The sequence below is a fragment of the Sarcophilus harrisii genome, chromosome 6 (genome assembly GCF_902635505.1).
Source record: "Sarcophilus harrisii chromosome 6, mSarHar1.11, whole genome shotgun sequence".
In the NCBI taxonomy this organism is placed as follows: Eukaryota; Metazoa; Chordata; class Mammalia; order Dasyuromorphia; family Dasyuridae; genus Sarcophilus; species Sarcophilus harrisii.
This window is the reverse complement of record NC_045431.1, coordinates 7,275,399-7,289,334: the sequence shown is the minus strand read 5'-3', so window position 1 is coordinate 7,289,334 and position 13,936 is coordinate 7,275,399. Positions and strand designations below refer to the sequence as shown.

The 13,936-nt window shown below is 40.3% G+C and overlaps 1 protein-coding gene across 10 annotated transcripts in view; it reads left to right on the top strand.

Annotated features, from left to right (window-relative positions):
- PROM1 (prominin 1) overlaps positions 1 to 13,936 on the top strand; it is a 132,180-nt gene that overhangs the window by 54,334 nt on the left and 63,910 nt on the right. For all 10 annotated transcript variants that reach the window (XM_031943431.1, XM_031943430.1, XM_031943432.1 and 7 more), the window contains exons 3-4: positions 4,498 to 4,556; positions 13,479 to 13,684. In XM_031943431.1, coding sequence (XP_031799291.1) covers positions 4,498 to 4,556; positions 13,479 to 13,684 — 265 coding nt within the window. The remainder of the gene's footprint in view (positions 1 to 4,497; positions 4,557 to 13,478; positions 13,685 to 13,936) is intronic.

Sequence of the window (13,936 nt, the reverse complement as noted above, 5' to 3'; positions counted from 1 at the left end):
GGAGATTGTAATTTACATAGTTTACTCTCCCAAATTCTTGCATCATTGTAGTGTTGAATGATACACTAGAATGATCCAAGAGTGAGCTAAGAGACTATAAGAATCAGAAAGACAGATGTTGCCCTTGTCCAAACTTTAGATCTACTCCAAGTGCTCTCTACAGGGAAAGCACTTAATAAAAAAAAAAAAAAAAAAAAAAAAAAAATCAATGAATCCATGAGTGGTAGTTAACATGTAGTGTATTAAAAAGGAAAAGTGGGTTGCCCTTGGAAACTGTAGAAAAAATGAGAATAAAGTTTAAAGATACAGCTTTGGAAGAGAAAAATCCCATCCCTAAATTTTCTTTGCGTCATTTCTTTGTTTCTTCCTTTCTCTGTTTCATTGTGTTTCTATCTTTCTGTCTCTCTGTCTCTGTCTCTCTCTCTCTCTCTCTCCCCCTTTTTCTACCTAGCCTTTTACTCTTTGTATTTTGGTAGCAAAATGTGAATGTCCAAATGCAACTAGGATCATCAGATTTCTTGGTTTATTTCTCTGCCAAATTGAATGTTAGCTTTCCCTCTACTCTCTGTAGTTCCATTTTCTATTTGTTATTTTTATTTATTATCATGGAGGTGGAAGGAAGAAAAGTCCTAGGCACACAGAAATGAGAATGAACATGAGACTGTGTATAGGAGAAGACCTCTATGTGAATACCCCATATAAAACCTAAAAAGAAACTGGAGATTGTGTGTGTGTGTGGTGTCCTATTATTCTTGTCAGTACTATTTGCTTTTATTTCAAAAGCCAAAAAATTTTGTTTCCAAATTTTAAATTAAAAAAAAAGTCTTTTTTTTATTTAAAATTTGGGAACAAATTTGAATCATTGCCAAGGTTTTTGGCTTCTGGAACTTCTTATGAGTTTCAGGTTAGGTTCTATAGGTCATTATACTGTGACTTGCCATACAACCCTCTGGGAAATGGATTTCACAAATGTAGTTCATAGAGTAACATTTCTTTTTCCAAAGTGAAGTTTCTTTTTCCTAAGCATTGTGGGAAATGATGATCATATTCTAGAGTTTATACAAATGTTCTCTCTACATGTATTGCCTATGAAAGGGGTCATTGCCTTGTCCCTGTACTCTCTTGAAATAGGTGGGAGAAGACTCTACTCTTGAACCCTGTAGTTTCTGCTCTGTTCCCTTCCCTTTCCATACATTGCTCCAGAGCCCCTTCCTCACTTTCTGTCTCTGGGGATCTGAATGATATCTTTTCCTCAGTGGACCCCCAAGGTGTTTTTGGTTTGTTTGCCATGTTCAAAGTCATCTGAGAGTCACTGTCTCTGACCAGATTTATATTAAAAAGATTCTTGGTGAATATCATCAGAGAAAAGGGAATTGGGTGGCCCTGGAAAGGCAGTTTTCCTCCAGCCCAGAGAGCCTAATGTCCTTATCTAACAGTTACCCATTAAAGAGAAAGCAATATTCTTTCCCACATCGTTCCATTTGCATTTCAAAAGCAACCCTGTGGCTCTCCGCTCTCTGGAGGGCAGGTAAGGGGCTGTCTTTGCCCTGGACTGTTATTGTAGCCGCACTGATGACATTCTGATTACCAGGCTTCCCTTCCCAAGTCTTGTTGACTGGTTTTCTGAAGCGTGTGCCATCCCGCTGCCATTTGTTTTTTATTTTGTGTTGTCAAAACTTCCCCAGTTATAGCTTACCTTCCGTAATTTGCATTTAGATTGGCAGCCCCATGATGGGATTTAGGAGAGACCCGAGGCAGTCCCAACAACAAATACAATTAGAAATCATCTGCTTTGGGGAGGATTTCTGCACATGCTGAGCATCAATTTCACGTGGATTTGTGTGAATCTCTTTCAGAGGATTGTGTTTTCCTACTTTGTCCTCAGATTCAGGGCCCTGCCAGCTTTTTTCTCCTGAAGGGCAGGTTTCTAGGTTTTTAACCCTTCTCAGGACGCTGAGATAATCTGGTTTAGGACATTACAAGCTTCTTCCAGGACAGGAGTTGTGATGAGGCTACGGGGTTGACCCATGAAGTAACAAGTAATATTATTTTATTTTATAGAACATATATATCACACTATATTACATGTAGATATTGTATGTATAGTGTGTGATGTAATGCATTTGATAATGATGAATAATGATATCCTTCTTAATTCCTTCATGGTCAGTGAGTGTAGATCTAGGATAAATTCATCGTCTTCATTTCCTACAGCATTCACTGGAGAAGGTGAGAGTGGGAAAGAAGTTCTCTGAACCATATTTAGTATACTACTAGAAAGGACTGCACTCAGTGTATTTATTAAACACCTACTGTATACCAAGATTGGGCTAAGTGCTTTGCGAATTTATTTCTTTTGCTCTTCATAATTACCATAGGAAATATGTACAGTTATTATCTCCACTTAATCATCTGAGGTCAAATATAGATTCAGGTCCTTCTGAGCCTTTGAACCTCCAAGTCTTGCCATGTCCAAGTCCACCTCCATGTCCTTAGTCCGCTGATACCGTTCTGAACCTTCTTGTGTAACCCAAGACTCTCTGTGCCTTTCTATCTGTTCTGCTCCCCAAACTGGAGAAGGTGCTCTCTGAAGGCAGGGATTGTGTTCTATTTTCTCTTTGTAGCTAGCATTTAGCCCCATGCTTAGCACAGAGCAAGCTCTTGCTAACACTTTTGCATTCATTCATTATGTGTGTGCATGTATTTTGTATACTATACATATGTATATGGTTTGCTTATGCATTCTTAAATCCTTCCCTATTGCTTTATATCCCTCCCCCAAGACTTGACGGCCCTAAGGTTTGTAGATCCTTGATTAGATAGCAGATAATGTCAAAAACTTGGATTCTCCTGAGCTCCCTATTGAAAACCACATTAAAATATGATATATTTATACCTACGACACTGAACCACTTCCTCCTTCTGACTGAAGATAACTCAAAGTAAGACTGTTAAAGTATATCAAGAGGGGGCACTCTGGATCTAATTGGATCGCGGTCCGTGGTTAAAGATCTCAGATGAGCTATTGCCAAGCATTCTGGGTCCTACTAGAAAGAATGCAAGTCAGCCTTTGCATAAGGGATGTTCAGAATATATTTCCAAAATTTCAACACAAATTCTGTAATTCCCCTGAGAATCTTTCCCTTGGAAGACTGTTTCTTTGGTGACAAAACTAAGGGGTTGGGGATTGGGTTAGGATGGCCACAGAGAAGATCAGTTGGGTAATTCCTCAGTGACTTCATGACTTATTAAAGAGAGATGACAAAGAGAAGTCAAGGAGAAAGTACCACAAGATGACACAATCTTAAAACTTGATGCAAGATCTTGGGGCTTTTTTCATTTGCATGCAAGGCATTTGTTTCTGCTGCAATGGGTAAGTGGAAGCCCCATATGCTGGAGTCAGTACGTCCTGTTTCTAAGTCAAGTGCTCAGCCAATCAATAACATTTATTAAGCATCCACTATATGAACCTTCAGGGCCTGGCACAATATTAAGTATTTTATGCATATTATGTATTTATGTATTTTAGAAGAAAAACTATTAAACATTAAAAGAACATAACCAAGGTTGGGGGTGGACTTATGATAAGGTCATCTTTAGGTATCTGGAAAAATCATTTCTGGCAACTCCTTCATTTCCCCATCAGTGCCAAATATAGAAGGGAGTCTGAACTCTGACTTGCTTCATGTTATCCTTTTGGGTATTTGACACACCAGATACCACATCAAAGCTTTTCAAGGTTTGCACAAAAAAAGAAAGAAAAAGAAAAAAAGGGGGGGACTTGAATGAATGAGCCTTTGAAACAAAGATGCAAAAGAGTAGGGTCTGTTGTGCTTAAATTTGGGGGCTAAGATTGGACAGTTAAGGCTGTCGCTTGGTAAAATTCTGATAGGATTGCTGCCAGGGAAGGTGTATTAGCTATCGCCTGCACACTGGGAGATGACGATGCTCAGTGTCCAAAAACAACCGAAAACCAAACCAAAAAGCACATTTGCCCTTTATAAGTGGGGAAATATTTTATGGAAAGACTAATAAATACAAGTCTAGATCTTTTTCACCTTACATGAAAAGCCAAATTTTTCCAGTGCTTTGCACAGTGTATGGCACATAATAGATATTTAATAAATGTCTATTGATTGACTGACTGCAAAGAGATGATCATATTCTAGAAAGATTGTCCAGCTGATAAGAATCTGACTCTCAGACTTGTTGGGTAAGAGAATTACGTATAGCAATTTGCAGACCTCACGAGCCTCATGGAAGGGTAGTTTCTTTTATGATTATTAGCCATTAACTATAAAGTGCTATTAATTATTAGCTGTTATCATTGTCATTATCTATATACCCTTAAAAATAAAAGTGAAATAAAAATGTTGGGGATCCCGATTTCAGAATGCAGCCCTTGGTTATTATAAAGTCTTTACTGACCTTTTCACTGATATTTATCATTGTTCTGATGGTTCTTTGTGTCTGTTTTTTTGTTTTTTTTTTTTTTAGACCTCATCACAAAGACCGTACAACGAAAATTTGAATACATAAAGAGTGATTATCAGAAGGTAATGGTCTTTTCAGTCTCTGCATGTCATTTGTGTTTTTCTAAGTCGGCATGTGCTTTGTCTCATTTGAAATCAGAGCCGATCCCATAAACGACTCAGACTAGATTTACGTCTGGTGCCCATTTTGACTTAACCTGTTTGTGGGAAAGTTGAGTTTATGGCCTTTCGGAGTACTAGTCAAAGCTCCATTACTGGAATATGTTACATTTCCCAAACTAATAAAAAATTTTAAAAGCAGGACCTAAAAGCAAAACTTTGTCCAGAGTGGATTAATTTCAGATTGAAATTCCATAGGTATTGATTCGACATCACTTGGCAAGGTATACGCCCCGTTCTGGGTAAGATGAAGCTTCACAATGATACTTCTGTTCCTTTAATCTTAAATTGATTGTTAGTGTCCTTTGGGCTTGGGATGTGGGATAGAGGTGAGGGGTGCCCAAAGTTTGTGTGTCCTGGGTGATAAGGTCCCCAATCAGCCGTCGTGTCCTATTTATGGGTTCTTTCTTCTTTTTATGTGACATTCAATATCAACATAATATCTGAATAATGTCACTTGAAAAAGGAAATTGCTCGGGAGCTGAACTCGTACTTAGTGAGTCAGCAAGGTGCTTTTAAAAAGGGAGCCACTGACTTATTTAAATGACTGGTGTGTCCCAAGAAGGCAGAAATTCTAAAGGGACAACTCCTGGGGGCTACCAAATGAGGGACCTCCAGTTACTGAACAATGAAACTCAGGAAAACAGACACACACACACACACACACACACAGCAACTCCTGGGAAAAGTTTATAAGACGCCTGCGTTATGGAAAAAGACTACAGAAGAGATAAATCCCTTTCTCCCCAGTTAAGCCCCTTCCTGGCAGTAAAGTGGTCATCCACTTAGCAAGGTATGTTCGCCATTTTTAGACCCCTAGTTTTGTTTACATATCTAAAAAATGTGCATCTGTTCTGACCCAACCCCTCGCCCCTGGGAAAAGAAAGCTACTTCACTGTGTTTTCCCTTAAAGAATTAATTGGTCTAGCAGTTGCAGCCTCCCAGCAACTGGTTCTGGCTTGTGAGAAGATGCTGGGACCCCACCCTAAGATGGGAGAGCGGAAGTTTTTACCACTTGGCGGGCTGCTGAAGCCGATGGACCACGATCATAGTTTGAAATGCTAAAATAAATAAGATATTGAAATACTGTCATTGAGATATTTTAAAAGCAAATTTAAGCCTCTCAATTAAGAACCCGGGCCCAGGAGACAGTTCTAAATTATGGAAATGGCCCTGATGGGTCTTGGGGGCAAGATGCTGGATTTTAGGAAGAGACACCAGTTACTTAACTAACTCAGTTAACTCCTGAGCTAGAAGAATGTGATGTCGTTAGTCAGGTGGTAGAGCTGGGCTCTGCCGGCCTTCAAGGAGACCCAGGGCCTGAGTCCTTCCAAGCCCATCCCCAAGTGGGTCAGCAACAACAATATGGCCGAGTATGTTAGAGGCCACAGACCTGAGCCTGAGAAAAAGCATTGAATTAGATCATTTGCCCTCCATAGAATGGCTGAAGACCCTAATGTCGACGGGTGGCAGCAACATGTTCGCTGGCTGCTTTGGGAGCCTTCTGCCCTTTCCTAGGGAGACTGTCTGTTGGCATTGTGAGCCCTGCCCAACTGGGGTCTGGTGCGAAGAGGGCCAGATTGGGATCAGGAGGCCCAGGTTTGACACACACACCCCCCCCCCAGACTTCTCTTCCTAAAGTGAATAACAAGACCATTCTCTATCGCTTCTGGAACTTGTGACAAAACTTAAGGATAGGTCAGGGCTGCGTGCTGTGGTTCCTGGGATAGAGGGAAGTTTCCCAGGAGAAAAACATTCCCTCTACCAAAGCAGACGGTGCCCTTGTCTCGGATGTGGCGTTTCAGAAGCTGAGAGCTTCAGTGCTGGCTCAGGCCCACAGCCCGGATGTGTCGGAGCAGGATGTGAATCCAGGGCTTCCCGGCTTTGGGGCTCACTCTCCTTCCACTACGCCATGTGGGTTCCTGATTTAACATATATCCATACCTGCCCACATGCTTATATACCTGTACATACATAGTATACACACACACACACACACACACACACACATATATATTATTGATACTTAAAAAACACTGCTACTTCCAAATAGCCCTCCCCTCCACACACCCTTCTTATACCAGAAAGAGCTTAAAGAAAATAAACTAACACATTTTCTGTTTTTTTAACCTGAGGCCTTCTAGCACTAGCAGGTGCATATGTGTCATTAGCGATCTTCTGGAATCAAGATTAATTATTATATCTAAAGCCGCATTAATTAGTGCACGAGCCTTGTGGCTTATGTTTCCTTTTAAATAAGTTTTCCTTCTTCCTCGGGTTATGGCTCTTTGAGGACCGTCTTCCACCTTTTTTCCTTTTGTCTCTGCGATAAGTGCAGAGCCAGTTAGTAAATAACCCTTCCTTCCCCTCCATTTCCAGCCTCCATCCCACCTGGGGTCACTTGAGTTTTTGCCACCTAACCTTGTACCTCATTACCTTTATTATACTGTTCCCAGTAGCAAATAATCTAATCTACTCAGGGCTTAAGGAGGGTTTGTGGTCATAGGAGGATGATTCATTCCGTATTCATACTTAAGAAAGTGTAAGGATCCTTTGAAGCCATGAGAGGCTTTAAGAAAGTCCCACATCGAGGGGATCGTACCCTTGATCACAAAAGGGCTATCTGGGAAATTGCCCCTCAATAAGATATATATTATAGTGCCGAGATAGGCAGAGTCGCATATAGATATACAAGTCTGAGTCTCCTCCGACACTTGCTGGCAATGGGGTCCTGAGCAGTCATTTAACCCTTCACAATCATAGCAACTCAATTGTGGCAGGATTGCAGATCTGTATTAGTAGGGCAGCCTAAAGTTAGCTTCACAAACCACTCCAGTAGCTCCACCAAGGAAACCCCCAAAAGGGGTCAGGAAAAGCTGGACATGACTAAAACTATTGAATTATTAGGAGAAGTTTTCTTCATGGAGAATCCCCTGAACCACTTAAGTAATAAGTCTCCCTCCAAGAATAGTATGACTATAAAATGGACTGGTTTTTTTAGGAGATAGACAAAACCAACCAATAATTGTCACCTTTGGAGGCTAGATACTTATTTCAGAGTCGTCCAGCAGATTGGATTAGATCAGTTCCAATAAAGCATTTGTTGAGCATTCACTAAGTACCATACTTTGTGCTAAATTGGAAATAAAGCAAAAAATAAACTTTAATTTCTTACCCTCAAGGAGCTTACATTCCAGTGGGGTAAGACAACAAATACATAGAAGGCAGCTGGGAAGTTGAGATCGAGAGGGTGACCTGAGCGGGAGCTAGATGGAGAAGTAGCTGGGATTTTGATGCCCCTGTTGAGAAGGATCATGTACAGATACTTTGTCAAATGGAGATTTGGGCAAGAACCTACCTATCAGAGAAGGCAGCTTTAAGAATGGAGGCTGGGAGAGGATTTACCTTCAATGCTGTTATTCATCCAGCTTGAACATTCCTCTTAGTGATTGGATTGGATTTTATTTGTCTTTGATCCATTTAAAAAGAAGCAGTGCATTTTGCAGCCACAGAAGCTATAAAAAAAGTTCCTGTCTCAGGGTCCAAAAGATCTCCCAGGAAGCCAGCAAACTTTTCTGCCAGAGCAATCCATACCTATGGAATAAGTGTATCGAGCATCGGGGTGGTAGCTGGGATAGAGCCTGGAATCCAGAAGGGATGAGTCCAAAACCCTTACTAGCTGTGTGATCCTGGGCAATTCACCTATTTACCTCAGTTTCCCCATCTATAAAATGATCTGGAGCAGGAAATGGCAAACCACTCCAATATCTCTGCCAGGAAAAGCCCAAATGGGGTCAGGAAGAATCAGACATGGCAACAGCTCTTATGGAGGGGTCAGCACTCACTTGAGTGTAGAATTTCTGATTTTAATTTTAATTTTTTCAAATTCAGCATCATCATCTTCTAGTCATGTCCTGGATATATTATAGTAATGAAATGTATCATCTTTGGATTTTGTTGGCAAAACTTCAAATAAATGTCCTTTAGCCTGTCTGACTAAATTATAAGTGAATCCAAGGGGAATCTGTTGGTTTTTCTTTTCAGTCTGTTGATCATTTTCATTGGAAATCTTGAATTGCCTTGTGATTAATTCCCCATTCATCATGAGTATAAGAGCTTTCCCTTTTATAGTCTATTTCCACTGATCATCTGTCCACCTTATTTTTTTTTCCTGGACCCATGTTAATATTTAAGTTTTCCTTGTTTATTTAATCATTGTTGCTTTTTTCCCCCTAATGTTTCTTCTCAGACCAGGTCCCATCTTATTTTAATTTCTTACCAATGCTTTTAATTAGGCTTCTTTGTTTTACTTTGATAGTTATGATTCTTTAATATTCATGGAGATTATAATTGGGTTTGTAATGATTGATTACCTATATCTGAATAAGGTAAGTCAACCTCATTGTTCTTTCTGAGGTCAGGATGATCCATACTAGTCTTTGACATCCACCTTGCCTTGCCTGAGAACAACCGATTCAGAGGTTCCATAAAGAACACTCTCTTTGGTACATTCAGACTGATCAGTACCTTAAGAAGTGTGTGTTAAGTGAAGAATGGAAGACATTTGGAGTTTCTTGCCCCCCCTGGCAATTATTGAGTGCCTATTGTGTACTTGCCCCAGCACTGCTTTTAGTGCTGTGGATGAATCAAAAGAATTAAAAGTTATAAGTCCTAGGTTCAAGGAATGGTGTCCACAAACCCTGAAGAAGAAGAAGAAGAAGCCCCAAATCAGATCGCTGCTTCTGGGTTTCTGCTGTTCCTTTATATGACATAACCAGTTCACCTTTCAAAACAAAGGAACAAAAATAAAAAATCTCAAAAGGGGTTATTTGACTCAATTGAGGAAAACATCTTGTTCTGCTAAGATTTAGCTATTGTTCGCAAATGCTATTTTTGAAATTTTAGACTTTTTTGGAAAGCGTATAGGTGGCCAGAATAGACTATTTGATACTGGAAACTGGACCTGTCAGACCCTATCCCCCTGTCTGCAGATGGCCTGGGGCCTTGGGGCCTGTGCTGCCATTGCAGGAGACATGACAGGTTCATCACTTGATTTGTTGGCTTTTTGACATTCCCATAATTCCATGTTCCCATGTTTATTATTATTATTATTATTAAATGAGAACAGAGCAGGAGTTTAGATGAGTTAGATCTTCTGAAGCCTGAGGAAGTCATAGGGTATTCCGTGTTTTCCCGCACCTCATGTTTTGAGGTTCTTTGTTATTATCATGTTGGGGGAACAACAGAATTATGAGTTTTAGCATATCTAATTTTTATGTCTCTTTTTATGTCCCTTAAAACCATCCCCTCCAGAATCTCAACACCCCGCCCCCTCACCATATCACATCCTACTATTTCCCAGCAATAGAAAATTGAGTGGATAAATGACATTACTGCCTTGTGTCTGAGATGGAGATGATCTACCAGAGCGAAAACTCTCACAGTCCCTCCAGCCTGGAGAAGTCTGGATTTCAGTGCTAGTGATAGATTGATTGGATTTGTTGCCAAAGGATAAGCCCCCTACAGTTCATGTCACCAGGTCCCCTCCAGGGTGATGGCTTTGGGGGCTGCAGCAACTCTCAGAGAACATCTTAGAGGGATCCCCATCTGAACTGGGGGGAAGGGGATACCCCCACTCTAATGGTCAGAACTGCTTGGAGTATTTCTGAAGGACTGAGATAAGGGAGCTTTAGTTTGTTCTTTGCCAGGTATATGGCACCCACTGTTTTCTTCCTTTTCAGCAGCTGTCCCCTTCCCTGCAAGGCTCTTCCTCTTCACCCCTGCCTCCTGGCTTCCTTCAAGCTTCCACACAGAGCCTACTTTCTCCAAAGGGCCTTTTCTTGTCACCTCCTGCTAATTCCCACCCTTTGAGACCACCTCCCATTCATGTCGTATTTATCTTGTACGTTCATAGCTTTTTCATGTTTTCTTCCCTCATTAGAAAGTTAGTTCCTTGAGGGCAGAGACAGTGTGTTTTTCTTTCTTTGTGTCTCCACCCTTAGCACAGTGCCTGGCACATGGTAAGTGTTTAATAAATCTTTGTTGGTGATGATGGAGTCTATATAGCCCTAAGGAGTCTGTAGATAGGTTACAGAGGTATCCATAAATTTGGATGTAAAAAAATTAGACCTTTATTTTTATATAATTGGTTTTCAACCTAATCTTATATATGATTTGCATTTCTGACTCCCTGTTTAGGAATACAAGAGAAAAAAAAGACTAAGATATATTAATTTGGAGTCTGTGGTAACCATACTTAAACAGTGTATGACAGAAAATCATTTACTGATAGCATTTAGAGAAATTTTTTAAAAATTAGAGAAAAAAAAAAGAAAAAATTTTTTAAAAATGTAGAGAAAATAAAACTAAATACCAAAAGTTCTCATACTTTGTAAATTCATTACTGTGATCTCTCTTTCTTCTGCATATTTCACACCCTATTCCCTATTTTTAACATGGTTTTATGAGTTACCTGGGCCAGTAAAATTCCTTATCTGGGTCAGTAAAATTCCTTACCTGGTAGCCAATTTTCTGTTTCTGAATTTTGTGTATAAACTTTCCATGTTAGGCCTTTGGTGAAGGCCCATGTGCTTGGGAGACCTCAGAATGTAAAACTCCATCCAGTGTTGAAGAATTGAGAGAACAAGCTGTTGTGTTTTTCTGTTTCCCTGACTTTTGTGTCTGCTGTTGATTCCTTCTCTCCAAGATAACTTAGTTTTCGTTAGACATTAACTATTCCCATGATTTTTCAATTGTGTATTTTGTTTGTTTTGTTTCTTGCTGCACGCTCCTTCTGCTTTGACTTCCACAGCCAGAATTTATAGTCTTGACACTAAAGGTAATTGATCCCTATCACTATTGTTCTATAGCCATTATGTTGTACTTTTGATGAAAAGCATCCAAGTGATTTTTGCTAAGATGTTCTGCTGTAGTCTTAGTTGTGATGATTTCAATGAATTACACATGGGTTCTAATTTACTTTGATATCCTCTCAAATGTCTAAACCATGGCTTTCTTTTTGTTTTAAGCTTTTGTGAGTTTTTCTACATGTGTATGTATTTTTACGTGTGAATTTTAGTCATACATACAGTATTAAAAATAAACTATTCCCTCTAAAGTTCATGTTTTTTCAGTGTTTGAAGAAATGTGACTAGTCTTAACTGTCACCGGAATAGAATAAAAAGTATGTGTGTGTGTCTATATGTGTGCACACACATTCACAAACACACAGTGACTGTTTTTTCTATAGCCTCCAAAGTTTTAGTAAGAGAATTAGTTAGAAAAAGTCACATAAAATATTGTGTATACCTGTGTTTGATGTATTTTAAAATTTGTCTTCTGGCTCTTGGGATAGAAAGATTTTCAAAAAACTTATTAAAAGAACTAGAAAAACAGTCATGGATATCTATGAGTAAAAAAATATACTATTAAGGCAAGAACTCAGTGTATATAGGGCAGGATTTCTGACAGTGTGGTAGGTCTAGAAGTTGTTACAAAAGTTGTGCTGCACTAAATTTAAAGGGTATTCCCACAAAGCTCGTATTGTTTAAAGTTGGCTCCAGATGAATGGTGGGTCATTATTGGTTCTTGGGCAGTCCATAAAGTTTGGAGATTGTTAACCTTTTCAGCATGAGAGAAGGCAGCTTCAAGTATCCCATTTTCTCTGACTCAATATTATTTAGGATTTTCTTTCAAATTGCAAATGAAAAACACAAAAAACTCGCAGAAAAATCTCCTTTGTTTTTCCCTGCCCTACTGCAAAAAACATTGTTACATGGAGTTGTTCATCAAATGTAAACTACAAACTTCCTAGTTTTTCTTATTATGTAAATGGCGTGCTTTCAGCAAATAAGTAATTTTATGCATGGTTTCCAAGAATGAGATAAATTTTCTGAATTTACACACTTTTTTCATGCTATATTTTTGCTATCCTGTCCTCTGGGTTTAAGATAGGATGAGTCGGCACTCAGGGAAGATATTATTGGGTCAACTAATTATATGCCCAGATCATGTTGGCTCTTAGGAAAGTAATAATAAGTACATGAGCCGCCATGTTGGGTCGCGTCTGTGGTCTCTGCTCTCCAGGATATTTTGTCAGCAGAAACCTGAGAAATGTACAATGGAGGAAGGGAAAGAGGGGATGACTATATTCCATGTTATTAGTATTAAAGACGAGATCTTTTCTTGTTTTTTAAATTAAACTAAAAATTATTTTTAGTTCCAAATTCTCTCCCTTCTATTGAAAAGGCAAGCAATATTGTCTTCATTATATGAGTGAAATCATGCAAGATATATTTCCGTAATAGCAATACTGAAAAAAGGGAGAAAAATAAAGTGAAAAAATATTTTTCAATGAACACTTAAAGTTCATCCGTTTTCTCAGTGAGTTCTGTTCTAACCCGCCTCCTCATTATGGGACTGATCATTTTAAAATTCTGCAGTCCCTTTTTTGAATCCATTTGTACCATCCTTTGGCTTACTGTAAGTTTGCTGCGCAGTGTGGGAAGCAGTATTTTCCTTCACTTGGGTTAAGGTAAGCCTCTCGGGCAGTCTCAAAAACAAGACCCCCCTGGCCTAATTTGCTAAAGTCAGAGCGTTGATCGGTGGGTCTTGGAGTGGAGCATTGTGGTCTCTACTAATGCAAAGGGGCGCAGCCACTCAGAAAAGTCCCATCCTCCTTTGTCCTCCTCAGGATAACTCCTTTCTCTGTTCTCTGCTGGTTTTGAACAGAGACCCAAAGGTGGGGCGGTCCGGGGGGGGTCTGTGGAAGGAGATGTGGGGTCAGGCCCTCGCTAACGGCTTCTGTTCCCCCCGTGTGACTGCCAGGTGGTCCACTATGAGCTCGGCTTTCTCATCCTGGCCGTCCTGGGATTGCTGTTTGTGGTGCTGCTGCCCCTCGTGGGGCTGTGCTTCTGCATGTGCCGCTGCTGCAACAACTGCGGAGGGGAGATGCACCAGCGACAGAAGAAGAACGGGGACTGTCGCCGGCGGGGCTTCGCCGCTTCGCTCCTGGTGATTTCCCTGATAATGAGGCAAGTGAGGGAAGGGGCGCCTCCTCCCCTGGGGGAGCCGAAACGAGCTTGGATGTCGGTCTTTTCCCAGAGAAATGAGGGTGATAACCAGGCTCAGGGTGAGCGAGAACCTGTATTCAAATCCTCCCTCTGCCAAATGGGATCATTCTGCCTCTGGGACTTTGCCACATAGAGTCTGTGAGAAACCCATGAGATAAAATATGCAATAACCCCCCATGTCAGCGGCCCTTGTACCCTTGGCGCCTTTCGGCT